Source organism: Ruditapes philippinarum, unplaced genomic scaffold (genome assembly GCF_026571515.1).
Source record: "Ruditapes philippinarum isolate M1 unplaced genomic scaffold, ASM2657151v2 ctg76_1_1_1_1, whole genome shotgun sequence".
NCBI lineage: Eukaryota > Metazoa > Mollusca > Bivalvia > Venerida > Veneridae > Ruditapes > Ruditapes philippinarum.
The window spans coordinates 543579-564012 of NW_026858000.1; the positions used below are offsets into that span (position 1 = coordinate 543579).

At 31.9% G+C, this 20434-nt stretch overlaps 1 protein-coding gene across 1 annotated transcript; it reads left to right on the forward strand.

The window, feature by feature from the left end:
• The first annotated feature begins 2424 nt into the window (after positions 1-2424).
• On the forward strand, positions 2425-7372 carry LOC132751760 (uncharacterized). The gene is made up of 5 exons (XM_060742001.1): positions 2425-2707; positions 3098-3324; positions 4377-5070; positions 5221-5619; positions 6189-7372. The coding sequence occupies exons 1-5, from the start codon at positions 2435-2437 to the stop codon at positions 6510-6512; spliced, it is 1917 nt and encodes a 638-aa protein (XP_060597984.1). The 5' UTR covers positions 2425-2434; the 3' UTR covers positions 6513-7372.
• Positions 7373-20434: the final 13062 nt, after the last annotated feature.

A 20434-nucleotide genomic window follows, 5' to 3' on the forward strand; every position in this document is an offset into this window, starting at 1 on the left:
ACATCGATAGGCCTTTTAGAGGATTCTTATCGCAAAAAACGGCTATGACAGCCTGAGGCAACAAAGTAAGGCTTACACAACCCACGGTGTATCATGGAGCTAAGTCAAATTGACAGAAGACACGGTAATAGGCCATTTAGGGGGTTCTTATCGCAATAACACCGACGGTGATAGCCTCGGTTTTTTAGAGTTTTTATCGCAATAAAACAGACGTCGATAGCCTCGAGGAACACATTAAAGCTGATACAACCCACGGTGGAATTAAGCCCACGGTGATATCATAAGGGAATACAGTAAGCTCTTACACCCCTAGGTGAGGTGTTTTATTGGAATAAAGCCCACGGTGATAGCTTCAGGGAATACAGTAAAGCTGACACAACCAACGGTGACGGGCCCTTAAGAGGGTTCTTATCATAATCAAACCGACTGTGATAGCCTCAGTTGATAAAAGTAAAGCTGACACAACCCACGGTTATTGATGGTACTAATCGCAATGAAACCGACGTTGATTGCCTCGGGAAACACATTAAAGCTGACACAACCCACGGTGATAGGCCTTTATGAGGGTTCTTATCGCAATAAAACCAACAGTGATAGTCTCAGGGGCCATAGTTCAGTTGAAACAACCAAATGTGATAGGCCATTAAAGGGGCATTATCGAAATAAAGCCGACGGTGATAGCCTAAGGAAAAAAAATAAAGCTGACTTATCCCACGGTAATATGCCTTTATGAGGGTTTTTATCGCAATAAATCCGGCGGGGATAGCCTCATGGAACACAGTAAAGCTGGCACAACCCACGGTGATAGGCCTTTAAGAGGGTTCTAATTGCAATATAACCGACAGTGAAAGCCTCTGGGAACACATAAACGCTGACACAATCCATTGTGATAGGCCTTTTAGAGGGTACTTATTGCAATTAAACCTACGGTAATAGCCTCGAGGAACACATTAAAGCTGATACAACCCACGGCGATAGGCCTTTAAAGGGTTCTGATTGCAATAAAAGCGACGGTGATAGCCTCGGGTAACACAGTAACGCTGACACCAACCAAGGTGATAGGCCTTTTAGAGAATTCTTATCCCAATAAAAACGACGGTGACAGCCTCAGGGAACAAAGTAAAGCTGACACAAACCACGGTGATAGGCCTTTAAGAGGGTTCTAATTGCAATAAAAACCGACTATGTTACCCTTGGGAAGACATTAAAGCTGACACAACTTACGGTGATAGGCCATTTAAGGGGTTGTTAACGCAATAAAACTAACGGTGATAGCCTCATTGAAAAAGTAAAGATGACACAACCCACGGTGATAGGCCATATACATGTAGACGTTCCTTATCGCAATAGAACTGATAGTGATAGCCTCGGGGGAAAACAGTTAAGTTGACATAACCCACGGTGATAGCCCTTTTAAAGTGTTCAAATCGCAATAAAGCAGACGGTGATAGCCTCGGGGAACACCTTAGAGCTGATACAACTCACGGTGATAGGTCTTTTAGAGGGTTCTTATCGCAATGACACCGACGGTGATAGCCTCGAGGAACAAAATAAAATTTGACTTTTAGGGTTTTTATCGCAATAAAGCAAACGGCGCTAGCCTCTGGGTACACAGTAAAGCAGACAACCCTCGGTGAGTGTTTCATTGGAATAAAGCCCACGGTGATAGCCTCAGGGAATACAGTAAAGCTCTTACACCCCACGATGAGTGTTTCATTGGAATAAAGCCCACGGTGATAGCCTCAGGGAAAACAGGAAAGCTTTTATAACCGACGGTAATAGCCTCAGGAAATACAGTAAAGCTCTCATAACCCACGGTTATTGCCTTTTTAGAGGGTTTTATTGGATTAAAGTCCACGGTGATAGCTTCAGGGAATACAGTAAAGCTTTTATAACCCACGGTTATAGCCTCAAGGAATACAGTAAAGCTCTCATAACCCACGGTGATTGTCATTTTAGAGGGTTTTATGGGAATAAAGTCCACGGTGATAGCTTCAGGGAATACAGTAAAGCTCAAAGAACCCACGATGATGCGCCTTTCAGTTTATTCTTCAAGCAAGAAAACCTACGGTGTTAGCCTCAGGGAATACAGTAAATCTCATACAACCTCATTGTTTACAAGTGGATTGTTTTGCTTAATTCATTACTTATTCAATTGATTGTATAATTAACTCAACTGAGTGTGTAATTAAAAAGATTACCTACTTAACCGCAAACGCATTAAGGTAATCGTCTTTTACCACCACTACTGTTCTTTTTAAATAGACAAGATCAATATGTGACATAGCATAAATTTATTATGTTTATGTCAAAAAATCTTAACCAAATTGATACATGACAAAAACAAACAATAGCGACATACGATATCCGTTATCAATATCATGTTGAGATAAATAAATAATATAATCAGTTGTTTATTTCGTTCATTTACTCAATGTCATATGTAATATTAATATGTAGACTACAAAACCGCTATAAAATGTTTTATAAACTTACAGTTTTCTTACTGAGTTTTCAGGTGTACGAGTGTACATTTGGTCCGCCATATCCGGTAACTGGTGCCTGGTTTAAAGACAGGTTTTCTCTGGCAGAATGGAACGCAACGCTTCGTGAATTTTCCAAACAAGGTGGTGACACTGTACTTCTTAGAGCACCTGCATTACAATTAGTACGGTATGAAGATCTTGTTGAAGACAAAAACTTCAAAGTAAGTTTTATATAATATTTGTGTTATGCACTTACTATGCTCTGCAAATACATGTATGTTGTGTATTATATTTTGCATGGGCTGGAGGCCAAAATTCAAATAAATTTTGTCATTGTCATTGATATATTCTCTATAGTTTTGTATCAGTTGTCTTAATTATGGCTTGGTATTGAATATCAGTATTAAAGCTGGACGAAAAATAAAAACTCAGCATTCTTTATGAAATATTTTGTTTTGTCTGTCCAATTTTACACGCAAAATTAACTGTTCGGATGTTTAAAATGTTTTTTCCCCGGTTAAAACGTAATATCATTCTGTAAAGTATTAGTAAAATGTTTAGTTTCACACCAACATACAAATATTTGCTCTTATTTCTATTATCTATTCCAGTGGTGCGGAAGCAATTTCCGGGAAAACCCTACAGATGAGTATCGTGATTGTTACCATGAAGCCGTGAAAGACCTTCAACTATTCAACATCACAGTTGGCGCAATAGCTTTATACCAATATGAAGAAGATTTTGATAAATCTTCAGTTATTAAATGTCCTCAATACGACAAGATGATAGTATCTGACAGGGTGTATTACAGATTAGTTCTGCCATTGTCTGATCGCAGGTAAACACCGTCTGCTTTTATGAAGTTTGGTCTTAAAGATCCTTCATGAAATAATGTTCAAATAAATGTCGTCTGCTACCGCGGAAAAAATTCAAGTAAGTGTCGTCTGAGGAAAAATGTTCCAGTAAATGTCGTTTGCTATCGCGGAAATACTTGTTCAAGTAAGTGTCATCTGTTATCGCAAACAAAATATATAAGGAAATGTCGTCTGGCAAAAATGTTCAGGTAAACGCCGTTTGCAATGGCGGACAAATTGTTTAAGTAAATTTCGTCTGCTACTGCCGGAAAAATTCAAGTAAATGTTGTCCGGTAAAAAGGTTCGAGTTGATAAAGTCTGTTAGATAAGAGAATCGCTGTACTGTATATATTCGGTTCTTATGATATCACGGGTTCTATGATATCACGGTATTTACATTTTCTGTGACTGCTAGTAAGAGCAACACACCACGATGCTAATATTTTTAAAACTGGCGTACTAATCTCATCTTCATCTGCCAAGACATTTAATTTTGTGAATAAAGAATGTAATTGTGGGAAGTAAACTATTTTATACAGTCTTCATATTTGACTACAATTTATCTTTATTATTTTACACAGTCTATCAAAATATATTACAATCACATATACTGACATATCTTCTGTTCCATAGTTTGAATATAATAGCAAGTCAACTGGTTGAAGTTTTTCACAACTTAACTTGAAGATTTTGACCCATCTATCCTTCCATACTTGCATTTCTGGGGATTACCGTGATACCATAGTAACCTCCTATGAAAATACTGAAAATAGACATTGAAAGTATTAAAAAATAACATTTAAATTAGATCTTCAGAAATAAATCTTTCACAGGCAGTCTTGGAAAAGGATCACTTATTAAATAGAAGGAAAATGTCATTCATGTATGATATTTATATTTGAATACTTTTCAATAAACGTTAAGCACCGTGATATCATAGAACCCCGGGATATCATTTATACAACGTTATTGTAACTGTAATTACTATTTACAATTCCGAAAGAAAATTTATTATGCTATTCTCTTTTGTTTTCAGTAACCCTTGTGATTTAAACAGTACAGAAGTATTGTTGCTCTTCACCATGTTCTCTGGCATTGACCCACACGAACTTCTGCTGATATCAGCCGCAGACTATAACATGTCAGTTTATTTTGGACTACCGCAACCACCTGTTTGGTACAAGAATGGTCAAGTCAGTAACACCTCTCACTTGATGGCATATTATAACTTTATCCAGAGAGTGTTATTGGATCACAAAAAGCGATACAGTTTCTCCAATTCTTCCAAACAATTGAATTTATACGATACTGTAAAAGGATACTTTTGGTCCGATGACGTTTTGCTCACTGATACTGGGAAAGCATTGGGATCTAAAAATGAAACATACCTAGATATATTTAAAACACTCGCAAAATATACTCATGGAAATAAGAAACTTTTCGGTGTTTCGTCATATGTACAATCAAATAAGTTTGAAGAAAGTTTAACGTTAGACAACAACGTTGCTGCATTTACTTCCATTGTTACGCAATGTGAAATTGACGTCATTTCCGTTAAAGATGGTCGTGGCTCAGCTAATAATGCATTATTCTGGGATACACAATATAGTTCAAGAATTGATACAACAGATGCCGGTCTTTACCGAATTCTTGAATACTACTATCCTACAGAAATGCGTAACAGAATAGTGAAAACATATGATTACTTCTTCAATTTTAGCGTAAATCAGGTAAGAAAATTGTTTTAAGAGCAAAGTCTAAATAACGCCCATTATTTTATTATCTTTTGACGATGGAATGATATCTCTTTAAATGGTCAATAATTCAAAAACAACATTTTTGTATTTTTTGTGTTCATGTTCCCATTAATTTCATTAAAGGTATTCAATGCATTATCAGGAAAGCGTGATGAACTACATAAATCTGGTAACAGCGTTGAGTTATGGTTAAACATAGATGCATTTGACGCTTTACATGACGACCCATGCCTACCAGTTGATACATCAAGTTCCGGGATGGATCGATTGGTTAACGGCGTCACAAAATCACGTATAGATAGAGTATTGACACACGCAGGGTCTTCCGTTAAAAAAGTGGTGGCCTTTGCTTGGGATCCAGGCTTTACATGCAGCACAAAACAGCACACCTCCCCCATCAAAAACCAAATAAATGCAGATGCAGGGAGACCAATTATTGCGCATTGTTCCTTCCATAGTTCCGCCAATCGTTCTGTCGTTGTTATTGGGTATAATTTACTGAGAGAAACTCAAGGGTTCACGGTTTGTAAAATAACTATTTCTTTTAAAGAATTTAAAGCTTTATAACCGACGTAATATTCTATATGTATAAGTTTAAAAGCAGTCGAAAGCTTTTATATTTATTTCAGAACCGAATTTTCAGATTAGATAAGAATGTTTATAAGTTTCATGTATCCCAATATAATTGATTATTCCACTTATTCATCGTTCTTGCTTTTTGCCTGCGCAGACAGCGCATGCTCGAAATATCAGTTCCGTTACTATGGGGTTATCGTCGTTTAAATTGTCCTCTTGTAAAGAATGTGCAGTCTGTATGAATTTACCATTAGTATTAGAATTAGTCATTAAAGCAAATTGAAAAAAACATGCATTTTTAACATCTCAACAAGTTTTAGATGCAGCAATTTGTAACCAGTTACCACGGACAACATTTTTATTGGAGCACCAGCCCTTATCCGAAGTTTAAAAGAAAGGGACAAATAATTGTGGATATGGCAATTTAATGTTTTAAAATATGTGTAACATAATTTTTTTTAACTTACTAAGCAATGTTTATCACTATTCTAATTATGTGTTTTATCTTATTTTAGATTGAATGGCCAAATGTAAACGGGAAAAGGGAAGTTACCCATGTGCACGGTTATTATTTCGAGTTGGATTGGGGGATTCAGCACGACCGAGTCCCTTCTTTGATGTATATACAAATGTATGACCCTTACGATATCATTGACCTTGCTCAGAAAGGATATGTGAAGGTCACGGCCGACGATGGTTATCATGCATGCCTTTTTAAATATGATTTTTCGACAGGAAAGGGTCTCGTGAAATTTGAGAATGACAGACAAATTAAGAAGTTTTACCGTATTGAGCAAAAACCGATTTATAGGGTATATGGACAAGATATTCCATTCTAGTAGTTTGCTGTACATGTACGACACTTTTATGGGTATAGATTTTAGACAAATCAATTGTATTAAGAAAACGTCATTTGTCAATCATTATCACAACCTTTGTATTTCTTTAAATAGTTTTTGAACAGCTTTCAATGTGAAATTATCAAAATAGACTTTCAAAAGATTTTCACGGTCCACTTTAGAGCAAGTAATTAAACGAGTTATTAATTTTTAATAACGATATATCACCCATAATTTCAAACAAGAGTTGTAATAACGAGGAAGTCGTATTATAAGATAAGAAGTGGTAATAACAAAACTAAACTCGTTTGTACGGAGAACAATATATGTGTGCATGTACTTTTACCCTAAGACATTTTATTAAACAAAAACATCTCGAAACGTTCGTGCTTTTTATTGGTTGCTCTTTTAATTTGGAACTTCATGGTTCTTAATACGAACGTATTCAAAATGATCAAACTTGGCAACAAACATTAGTTGAAGAACCGCATTGTATGACTGCAATGTCATGCTCAGGCTGTACTGGCTCTGTAAAGGTGTTGGTGGTGGTTTTTGAAGTTTAATCCCCCACCTCCACTACGATCACTGCCGTAAGTCACTTTCAATAACAATGCCAGTATTTTAGGTTTTTTAACTAAAATAATAACTACACCATATACTCTTTTTAAGTGGAAACAATTTTATTTCACATTATAAAATCTAGAAAAAACAAGAGGAAAGATTGTATTGCATGTACAAATTCATCCCTGTACTTATATATAACTTAAACAGAAGATCATTTTATACAGAAGTGTTTTTATCAAATCTTAATAATCGTAAAAATAAAAGTTCTAGGTGATTCAAACACAGATTATTTTGTGCCCAAATCCATTATTTAATGTCCATTGTAAACAGACAAGAATCGATGTCATACTACTGCTGTTATACAATAATAAATATTTGTTTAAAAGGGTGGAAAGCTATACATGACAAAATGCATACACATTTTCATATTATAATGGTCATATTTGCAAATAAAGTTTTTATAAAAATTGTACTCAATTTGAACCAACATGAAAAATGAAAACAAAAGAGAAGAAAAATGTTTCCTTACAAAATATTTAATTGCTTTTTAATCAGTTTAGTAATTATTCCAGGCAATGGTCAACTATTTTGATAGAAATTTACAAACGTCATTTGTTTGACTAAGGAACTTTGGTTTGATTTTTTTAAGAAGAAACAAATTTTCTTTCAATTACAGTAAGTCCAATATAGCTTTTCACCCTTTAAACTTTACAATAATCTTCATCATCATTAAAAATTGTTATATACAAGAAATAAACAAATACAACAGTGGTATAACAAATTCATTGGTGAACGATTTAAAATTATAAAATTCGCAAATATAAATATTTATGACCCAGCTTATGCTGACCAATGACAGAGCAATAGGTTTCATAAAGAAAACAAAATCGAAATATATACCTACAGAACACACATCTTTGAAACACAATAAAATAAATAAATACACAAATATTTTCATCATCTCCATGTATAAATAATGTCTTCTGAGGTTTTCTTCCCCCATTAATTGTCCTAGAAATAAACAACAACTTGTAAGACTGTAACATAAACACATAATCAACAATAGAATATATACAATAATATTAGAAAAAAAGTGAAAATATCACAAAATATAAATGATAATGTGAATAAAAACAACAACAAAAATGTAACAATGTAAATGGACGGAATGAAGCACTTCAGACCCTTTGGCAGTCAATCAAAATTGTCATATAATACAATCACAGCAGGTAATGAACAAAATATATAATACATGGTTATAATTTTGATAAAAATAAATCGAGAATAATCTATAAACATGGCAGACATAGTAATTGCATCACAAAAGACATAAACATGTACATTGCATATCAATTTTATTTTACAATTTTTATTGTAATATCAAAAAAGTTTCATAAAAAATAAATAAGAAATGCACCTTCTCAATGTTATCAACTCGATTTTATAATACTCAATTTTTTTTAATTTCATCACATTATTCATCACCACTTTTGTATTTTTTTTTTTTACTCCTCAAAGAATACACACACGTTTTATATTTTGATAAATGTACATAGACTTTATATATGTTTTATATGGTTCGAGTATTTTCAGTTAATACGGTCGTATTATTTTCCAATTAATACGGTCGTATTGTGGCTGAGAGACCTCTAAGAGACCATCTAGCCGACGGAATTCCCTCACGCCGTACGTCAAGCTCCATTATAGGCTCGGGCGTGTTGCTATTCTAGATGCATACACAGGACACTGGTATGTTTCTGCGGCTCGGTTTGAATCCTGTAAGATGGGTTTTTCATTAGCCGGCCAGCATGTGAGGTGAACGACTGGAAGGGTAGCATACCCACTACGTGGTGGGGCATCTTGTAGCTCTCCCGTTGTCTCTCTCCCAGCACAGCCCCATATATAAATACCATACACAAACATGCCTTCTTGTGGTGGGTCTCGTAACTAATTGGTAGAAAAAATAAAAGCAATGATCATATAATGATGTTTTATCTTCTCAATCATTTGAAATTGTTAAACAATTATCAAAATATAGTAAATAGAACTTTTAATTAAAAACATTGACTTACTTTATATTATTGTAGAACTTTTTTTCACATATAAATGTCACATATTTTTATTAGCAAAAGTCTTGTCTTGTGTAGTATAGACAGCACCTTCTATGAGAAATTTTCATCATTTTGTACTTTATCAAATCAATTATGGATTAAAACAATTTTTTTTCCTTTAGAATAACAATATTGAAAGAGCAGCTCATCTCCCAGTTTCAGTAATCAATACATATTTAAAAACTACATATCTTTCGTTCTAGATATGACTTCGTCTGAAAACGAACTGTTCGAAATTTCCTGATCTGCGTTAGAATATCTAGATATAATTGTTCATATCCAGGAGACCACAATGAAGAATGCTCGCTAACCAATAACGCAGATCTTTCACGACCCGTATCATAACCAAACAGGAATCTATGGCTATTCATTCAATAATTCAAACTTAAATCTCCAATATCTATTCAATAAGAAAAAATTTGTCATACAACACAATCATAATTGTATTAATGTAATAATAATAATATATCAACTGCATTAAAATTGTCAGACATCATTATAAGACGCAATATGAGTCCAACTCTTTATATCATTCTATATAACTACAATAAGAATCTCTCAAGTATGACACTTGTTTTGGACTCATTACCAGATCCGACCCCATGGTATGAGGTTCCGGACCGACATTTTTTACACAGACACGTGGTACGCAGTGATACAAGTCGTCTCTGCAGAAGAAACTTATCTACACCTATCTCAAGGGCGGTCGTCCACACGGCATTTTCTATCATCTGTAATACAAATATATCTTACATTGTATCATTATTTCATATAAAACTTTACCTGGATTGTTGTAATACATGCTATACATAGAACTTATTTCCATAATATTCAACTGACTGGTTTGAAGAAAATCATTTAAAGAATCTAAAATAGTCATTGAGCTTATATAAAAAGGGTAGGACAATACAATGCCAGCAATGCAAATTAATAATGAGGAACAGTGGAACAGCCTTACATAAGCAACTAGATAGAATACAATTGATTACTGTTCATATTCCATACTGTACAATACATAATCCAGCTTAATATTTTGTTCGTCCAACATGAAATATGATAAGTTAATAAATAGAGAACTACTGGAGTGGTGATTGATTTCTGTAAGAAGTTTATACATGTTCCAAACTCCTTCAGATTTACAGTAAAGTGTAAACCTCAGTTCTTTACCTTCTCTCTATGTAATCCTAAAAAATATCAAAAACAACTTTTAAAACTTCTTTTCAATAAATGTAAAAAACATTTATTGAACCAAATCATTCCTGAATATATATCAATATTTCTTGTTATATTCTACAACAACTATCTTATTCATTCAATCCAAATCAAGAAATTGTTGGGAAAAATTTGTTATTTTCATATTACTAGCTAATATCTTTTATAGAAAAAAAATAGTCTTCAAAAAACGGTTTTTTCAGTAAATTATAAAACACAGAAACCATCACTTCTATTTTAATGGTTAGCAACAACCATTTGGCAGTTCACTATATTGAAATTTTTTTTCATTTTGAACTTACGCTTATTTTTGGCCAAAATTTTCATCAATAAAAAGCAATATAACAGATTTCAAACCAGCAAAATACAGCATTATATCCTATATCTTTTACTTTGTAAAGATAAACCTGTTATAAGCTTTTGCATTTCTGTAATATGTATAGCAATTTCCCACAATTCACATTTTCCTCATCTTGAAAGTAGCAAAACTTGCAGTGTGCAAAACACACCTTGACCTACAACTGTGAGTTATAACTCTGTGCGCTAACCCCTGCCAAGCTGGTCCTTATTATATATATAATAATGACAATTATATCTCTATTAATTTTTCTTTTTATTTAAGTCTACAACTTCAAAGTCTGCCTAAAAGCTATAGACTGGTCTGAAACAACCACTAATATTTTATCGACGAAAAAACTTGTCAAAACCCTCAAATTTTACAAAACAATATTTTACTAGTCCTGTGACGGTGAAATCATTTCACTACGGATGAAATATTTTTTCTTTTTTTTTGCACTTTTACCTTAATGGTTGCATTATTTCATTTGATTCCCACTTATTAAGCTAATTTTTTACAACAGATCATCAAATCAATTAATTTTGAAAATTTACGGATTCCATCTTATCAAACTGAATAAAAATATTAAATAGCCGTATGGCAAAACCAAATATAGTGGGTTTGCGACACATATCCAGACCAGCCTGCACACATCCCGCAGTTTATCAGGATCCATTGCTGTTCGCTTACAACCTCATTACAAGGGTAGGAGAAAACTGATATGAACAGCAGTATCCTATCAAGCTCCGAATGCGTCAGGTGGTCTGTATCATGCTGGTTCGCATAAACGCACATGTTGGTTTGTGCATGACCGGCTCAATAAATTTTGGAATTTGTTAAAAACAAGAACCTACCTTCGAAATGATTGGTGTCTTGAAACATCATGTGTAAGTGTGTCATTAAGCATACTATTCAAATACACATTCACAAGTGTTAAACACATACTATTCATCTCCAGAAGGAGTCTAAAAACACATTAAATAATTCAAAAAAATAAAAAATCACAAAGTTTCCTTTAACACAAAATTAAATTTCAACTTCATAGGGAAAATTCATAAAGAATAATTTTACATATATTTATTATTATCATTATTGAATGATAAACAATTAAAGAATTCAAAAAAAAATCAAGTAAAGCAGCCAAAATTACATCACTTTCACAAATATAGCACTATATATTATATTAATACCAATTATACCCTTATACATTAAATGATTAGCCAATTCTCTTGAATTTGGGCAGATGATAATTTCAAGGATCAATAATAAAATACAAAAATGAATCTACCGCGCTGACACTTAGCAAACACTTATCAGTTCTTTTATTGTAAAGTTAAGCAATACCATGACAATTTTTTTGCAATCATTGGAATGCCTACAATTATGCTATCAGTATTAAGTCTGCAACAGCACAAACGTGCTTTTTAGGTTAACTAACACAAATATTGCTGAATCATAAGCAGCCTCAGCCATTCATGTAAATTACAACACTATTTACCTTAAATTTTTAGACCTACAGTTTAAAATGTAGTATTATTATATCAACAACCAAACATGGTGAAAGATAAAGCAATGGAACAATAGTAACTAAACACAATACAATGACACAAATTGGCCTTCAAAGTTACATACTCAGAATGTGTTCTGAAGAAATTGCCCTATGAAATATTTGTCTATTTATTGTCATCTTAAAATTAACAGCAATTAATAACCAAGTTCTATGAATACACTCTATCAAACCAATACTAAATACCAGTTTGTACAATAATGATTATAAAATCGAGTAAAACACCATTTTTTAATTTAACTCTCTCTGATTACACTTTAGTTAATATAAATTTTTAAAGGCTTAATTACATGCAGAATTTATCAATACAATAAACTTAGAGCATTTAATATTTCATTTCAATATAGTTGAACAATTTTACAAGACAAAATTAAGCAAACAAGTGTTACACAAACAATTGAATGTTATTTTAAAGTGATAGGATTCACAAGGGTCAATCTTTTAATTATATATTGCCTAAATTAATTAAAAAACACATTCAACTAGATGTTAGATAAACTACGTATTAAATTTACAGTTCAAATATCAGAACAGTATATTGTGATTAAATCAAAGATATTTACGGGTTTATAAAACTATGGCTAGTTAATTACATTTTATAGAAAAAAAACTTTTGAAAAATAGATTTAGTTAAACACAATGCAAAACTATTATTTCAACATTGGTAAGAGAGGCATTTGGTCCTCAAAGCCAGTCACTTGTCCTAACCAGATCAGCCACAGAGGCTGGCACCTGTTTTGTCCATTATGACATAATTACGTAAGTTAGGTGTTAAATACATTATCTAGAAACATAAAATAATTATACATCTTGAAAGAAAACATAGTTTTAGTATGAATAGAATTTACTTTTATCTACTGTAACCCATAACCAAATAAAAGTTCTACATAAATTCCTATAATTAAAATAACTACAAGTTTTACCACAAACAACATATTGTTTCAATACCAGGGAGGAGATTTCATTGGTTCTGTCAAGTAAAATACGATTGTTAAATTATCATTTTGTGAGTGAACAAGTACATAAAAAATGTATATCTAGGGGAATTACTGCTAATACATACATGCATGTGATCTTTTTTACACATAGGGCACACATTAGATTAATACATGCTTATAGCAATAATCAATATTAATCTGTGGATTTTATTCATTCAATTCTTTTGTACACCAAATCGTCATATAGTTGAATTCAGTATTATACTAGTTCAGCGAGCATACATGAGTTGTTCTTATATAGAATTTAAATGAAATGAGTCGATTAAGGAAAGTATTATATTTAAGCAAGCCTTGTTACATTTATGGTGTGAGTTTTAATGAAAGTCTCTATTGTAGGATCATTTTATTTATTTTGGCTGGGAATTTTCAGATCAGTTGACCATAAGTATAACCATTTTTCTGTGCTTTGCTTTGGTACTTTGGATACCAATTAACCAGGACTTACCAAGCAACGGGGAAAAGAAACCCCCATATCCAAAAAAAAAACCCCCCACCCCTCCTGTGTGAAGGCTGTTTTCTTTTTTTCCAACATGTTGTTAAAAAAAAACTACTGGCTTATAACTCATAATTCACTGTCAATTGAAATCAATTAAGTCTAAGAACTAGTCTGATGTACCATTAAATGAAAGAGTGTATCATGTACATGAACATAAATAAATAGTGCTACATTACATCAATCTAGGTACATACATCAACTAGTGGCTTTTTTTTTTTAAAACCATAAAAAATATAATGAAATATTATATTTGCAAAAATTTTTCATTTTTGGCAATACATTAAATAAATAAGTGTACATGATATACAACATGAAGTTATGAAATCAAGCAGTGACATAAAATTCAACTAAAAGTACATTAAAGAATTGAGGTTACCCTCAATCAAGGAGCTAATTGTTTATGATAACTGTTGTTAGTAGAACAGGGATCATCGCAGCATGTATTACAATTGCTATAGTCTGGAATCAGCAGTAACGAGATAAACAATGGAAATAAACATTAAGGGATTCTTTTCTGTCTTCTATTTTTCTAACTTTACAAAATTAACCACTAGCATAGCTGCTAAAGTTGCTTCATAATTGAAAATCTTAGTTATCATTCATATATAAGAATCTATATAAAAAAAACTTGAAGATTACAAAACTTTAAATATAATTCAACAACTATAATTTGATATCAACCAGAAGCCAAAGATAAAAACAAAGATAAAACATTAAAGAGAGAAAAACAATTGAACAATAAAGCAAACTTAAAAATATAATATATAACATATTCAATCAAAAGTATTGATACTAAAGTTTACAGCAAAGAATCAAACAACTGTAATTTATTTGGTTTCTACAGTAAATCGTGTTTCATAGTTTCTAACTTAAACCTATCTATTTACTATCAGATAATCATAATCTAAAACTTTTTTTAAAGTGAAGAAACAGCAACAAAAACCAGCATATAGAGAAGAAACTAAAATTAATACCTCAACATTTTGAATGTATATGGCAAGCTACTAACATCCAGAAGTGTAGTTTCGATTCCTTCAAGTGCTTGGAATTAACGAGTTAGCGAACATTTGGAATGGAAAACGCACCGCGGTATGACATACTTCACTAAATCATATAAATATTTCAATTGAATAAGTATAATAGCTTATTCTATGTCATATTTGAAGTATCTAAAGGGTATAAAGTTACATAAAATCAGGACTCTAGGTAGTTAAAATAAGTACAGTTTATTTGTCATAATTGTGGTAAAAATTAAAATCATTATGTTATATCCTAAAAATATTTCTCCATCTTCAAGCATCATGTATAAAATTATCTTTCATACCAACAATTACTAAGGCTTTCTGAAACTGATAAGCCTTTGCCTTTAATATTAGAGCAAGGCCAACCTGCACTCCTCACCAAATTCATCAGGCTCTACATTGTTGCCCGACTAACTTTTAAATTTTCATCTTGATTATCTCCCCCTAAATTTGATAATGGACCAGTTCAAAAATGGAAGTTGAGCAATTTCATTTTAAGAAATTCAGCAGGTTAAGGCAAACTGTTTGCTTGTTTTTTTTGTTTTCAACTTACATCGAGCAACTTCAAAATCTTTCTTGACAGCAGTAGGTGAGACCCAGTAGTCTACCATAGCACTGAGACTTTGCTGATCATTAACATCTGTCGAGTAACTGCCATAAATTACCTGTAATATATATAATTATATTAAAATATGGAAAAAAATATTTTAGTTTCATTGGCGGACATAGCAATGTATATGAATCCTTTTAAAACATATTTCACACTTGTAACATCAACTTCACTCAATTTCAATCAAAACCCTTATATAATCCACATTATGAATGTTTTAGCATTATAAATTGTATAGACTTCAGTCTGGTTATATGACTGTACATAATGGCTTGTTGCTATATGACCAACACCTGCTGACAAACTTTTATTTCGGGCCATATAACCGTTCAAAAATATTTATTACAAAATGTACACAGGCTATTTTTCCATTTCGGCATCCAAAGCTGTTCTGAAGGAATAAAATTGTATGTATATATAGATTTCAATGTAAAATTATTTATAAGGAGTACTTCAGACAGCATATATCGTATTCCAGTCCATGAGGTAATCCTAGATTGTTGGGTACCATCTGGTGCTGTAAACATTATCTGGTCCTTAAACTCACTGGTTATAAAATTTAGAGATTCCTGAAAAACAAAAACATTCAACAATTACATTCTTTTGTCCTTGGAAGTCTCTATGACCTTAAAGAGGTCTCTTAGGACAGGTGGTTCAGGTCATCAAGTTTGACTCTATTGCTCAAACGTTTGTGTATTAAAAATTCAATCAAAAGATTTAATTTTTTTTACTTATGACTTTCATAATTTTCAAAATGACTTCTAAATTTCACAGGACGATCCTTTTTTAAGGAGTTAGCTTAAAGAAATAGCTTTCTAATTTGTTGGCAATTTTCTGAAATAAATGCAATGGTGAAACAACGAGTCTCGCTCTTCACAGTGAAGCTAATTGGTCAGCAGCAATACCGTCTCTATTGTCCAGATAACAAAGCTCTTATAATTATTTTTACCCAAATACGAAGAGCTTGTGATTTCCTTCATACATAACATTACCCTAACATTATTCTATATTAAGTGTAATTCACTGATCATAGTGCAAACAAAATTGTCTCAGTCAAACATAAAAATGTGTATTTGGCAAGTGTACATATAACAAAATCTTCCCACCATTTCTAGCAAGTATGACACTACCATGAGTTGACTAATGTCAGTCTTCATTGCCCATAATATTTAATTCCTTGCAATTTCATGAAAAGCCTTAAATGGTCAACAAATAACAGAATGTGTAAGTTCTAAATGAGACTAAATAAGATGCAATTTTGGAAAGAAATAAGAGGTTATTAGGCTTAAATATCAAAGATAGCAGGACAAAGGTAAAGTTTAAACTAAAGCTGAGACTAACCTGAATTTCGAAGTTTCCGATATGAAGGAAATCAGCAGGATTATTCCAGCCTCCAAAACCAAACCTTGTTCGTAGTTGTATAGCTGCATGTAGGTAACATAGGTTATGTAACATCAATGGCCACTCTGCTCGTGTTGACTGCTTCAATATATCTGGCTCAAAGTTGCTAAATGATCGTACTATACTGTCTTTCATCACCTAATAATTGATGAATTTTCTTAAGGTTAATTAATAATAATAATGTATAAACCACATAAAAAGAAAATTGTTTTGTAATCAAAATCATCAATGGTTACCGGTAAGAATTCAAAATTGATCAGGATTTTTCTCTGTAGCATCAGGTTTATATCAAATACCTTCATAAAGAAGACACTGAAGATTTTTAAAGAAATTTCTGTAGTGCAAAACACTCAAAACAATTAAACATATCAGATATGAATAGCAAAATGATATAATATACATGAAAATTTCAATATTATAAAATCACATTGTTTCCATGGTCACATCTCTACTGGGTTTTAGCAAAAGTTGTTACTAAAATATAGTTTTTTTATCATTAAACCATTAAAACACAAACCTTTGGTGAATCTAAGATGGTCCTGACTGAGTTTTGTATGAGCCTGACAGGAAGTACCTCAGGTATGGCTTGACTTGAGATCCAAACTCGGAACTGAGGGTCAGGAGGGGTCGTCGCAGAAAGTTCTTCTAGAATACTCTCCAATGAGAGCAGCAGTTGAGGGGCATTTTGAGCATTGTGTAATAACACCCACATTCCCTGTAGTAAATATTGGAATAAAGTCAAAATTCTGCATGTAAAACATTTATATAATATTGATAACTCAAACAAAACAGGATAAAGAATTTCTGTATTGAATGCTGTTGGAATAGGAAAGAACAAACTTTACTTGATTATTAGAAATCTGAATAGCTTTGAATGCTAAATATCAAATTATGACTTTCCTTGATTTTATATTCAAAGAAAATATCTTCACAAAAATCAAACTTATTGAAAACCTGCGGTATATAGTAATTTTACATAATGTTTATTCATAGAGGGAAAATTGCCTACCTTGCCATTCCTTTCTGTATATTTTCTAGCAGTTCGTATCAGTGTTCGGATTATTTTCAGTAACTTGATACTTGTAGAGGTTTTATTTGTTTCTTGTTACGAAAATCAATTAAACATTTTCCCCAAGGCCACTTCCGCCTCTCTTGTGTTATAGGAGCAATTAATGGTTACCATTGGTGAGCTCTGTTTTACCCCAAGAACTGGGAAATTCTATCCCCACGTTCTCCATAATACCGAAACAAAGTGTTTTATTACCACCACATAAATTTCATTGCTAATCTTTCACAATTAATTCATTATAATATTATTTTGAATTCAATTTAATAATATTTTTTGTTATTACATATATACACATACATCATAATATACATTTCTGAGGCAATATACAAAAAATATCGGCCAAAAGGATATTTCAGCAATCAAACAGGACCCCTCCCCTTTCACCAAAATTTTCTTTTTAAAAAATATAAAAGACAAAAACCAAAAATTTTAATATTTTCAAATTTTAGGGCAAAAAAATTTTTACAAATTTCCCAATACAATTATTTTCTATCTAATGGGCCCAAGGGTAAAACTAAAAAAACTTTATTTACCAAAAACAGGGAGGCTTGAACCTTTAAATTACCCAAAAAATTTTTAATTTTTTAAATTTTGGGCGTTTTCGAAAAGACTAAAGAGTATTGTAAAAACGTTTTAAAATTTTTTACTTGAAGATGGAGTACTGATGAGTGACAAAAAATTCCATTTGAGAAACTGTAAATAGTGATTTTTAAAAAAGTTGGTACATTACAGATGATGACTGATGAGGATTTTTTAAATACTTTATGAATGATTTATATGACTGTTGGGGGGACTTTATGTCATGACTTTATGAGGTTGAAATCATACTTTTGGGGTGAGGTATGAGGAAAATGTAAAATTTTATTGAGATGACTTAATAACCTTCTTTAGGATTTAGACTCACTTAGGGCTAAATATACAAGTAAGCTACATGAAGCAAAACTAGTAGACTTAACAAACAAATACTCTATGGGGCCACAATATGCTGTGTAGTGTGTACAGACAGAATTGATATTTACAATATACTATACAATATATATACTTTTCAACTTGCCAGTTAAAAGGGGTGAGGAAAAAATATGCTTTCAGAAAAAATAAAGAAAGACAGAAAGTAAAAATTATTCAATCTAAACATGCAAACAACATGCACAAAAAATAATTTTAAAATGGAAGCAAGAAAAACAGTTCGTTTTTTGTATTAAACCTAATCACAACAAACCCAGACTAGTGAAAAATTTCTACTTTGCAAACAAAAGACTAAGCATTTAAAAACATTGATTTTTTTTTTTAAAAAAATGAGCCCTTTAATGCACCTATATAATACAATCCTCTACCTTCAACAGATTTCTAGGATTATTCATAATAATTAATAATAAACTTACAAAAGCAAAGTGCTGACCCCATCCCTACCTTCCTGAAGACTAATTGAAATAAAATTCCCATTATTTACTGATCGACAGTTCTTGAAGGCCACAAAATACCCAAAAGCAATTATTTTATTGAGATTTTGAAATAATGCAATTGTGTATGTGTTAACCATAATTTTTTTAAGATGGTCTATATAATAAAACAGTTATAATAAAAAAAACCTGTTGTAATGCACTTGCATACCAGAATATATAGATTTGAACAACATAAAATTCTAAAAAAAAGTGCATTGGGAAATAAATATATAAAGTAAAAAAATATATGGTACACTCACAACAATAAATGGTTTGTGTCACATTTAAAAATATTATTAAATATTAATGTATACTGTTATATGGCTAAGTATAGTCAGTTGTAAGCATATATATTACTTAAACTGCTAAGCAAGGTTTATATTGCAAGCAACCATTTATACAATGCCATATAACCAAATTCTTTATTATATAACAAATTTATAACACTGCAGAATTATATTCATTGATTAAAAAAGAAAAGTATCCATAAATTTGCTGAAGCCATGTTTATATTTGATATAAACATCCCTATTGTCCAATATTATATTTTTTATATAAACTTTGCTATTGTCCAATGAAAATTAAGGTTACAAAGATGCAGTGCTATAAATTCAAATAATTTATTGATTATCAGTCCATCTATAAAGTAATGCTATAAATAAAATCACAGCACACATATCAACAAGTGAATTGAAGCATTTACAAAAATTATAGATCAATTCTATTTTAAAAACAACTCAATCTGCACACTGTACAAAGTATCAGAGTATCTTACCAATGAGGCAGTATCTCCGACATACTGGGAAATTTGTAACAACAAAATTTACATACATGTACAAACAGATATATACAAACACATGTGCAATACAATAGTAAACAATACAAAACATAACATACTTTTTGTGGGTTTTTTTATAAAATTTCACTACTGGGCCAAAGGATGTAATTAAAATTTACATCCAAAATATGTTAGTGCTATTTGAAATAAGGTTTTATTAATTTATTATGACTTACCTGATAATTAAACCCTAAATCTAGCCTTGAACATTCGCTATAACATTTCTCTTATTGGCCTAATTCATTTTTATTTTCA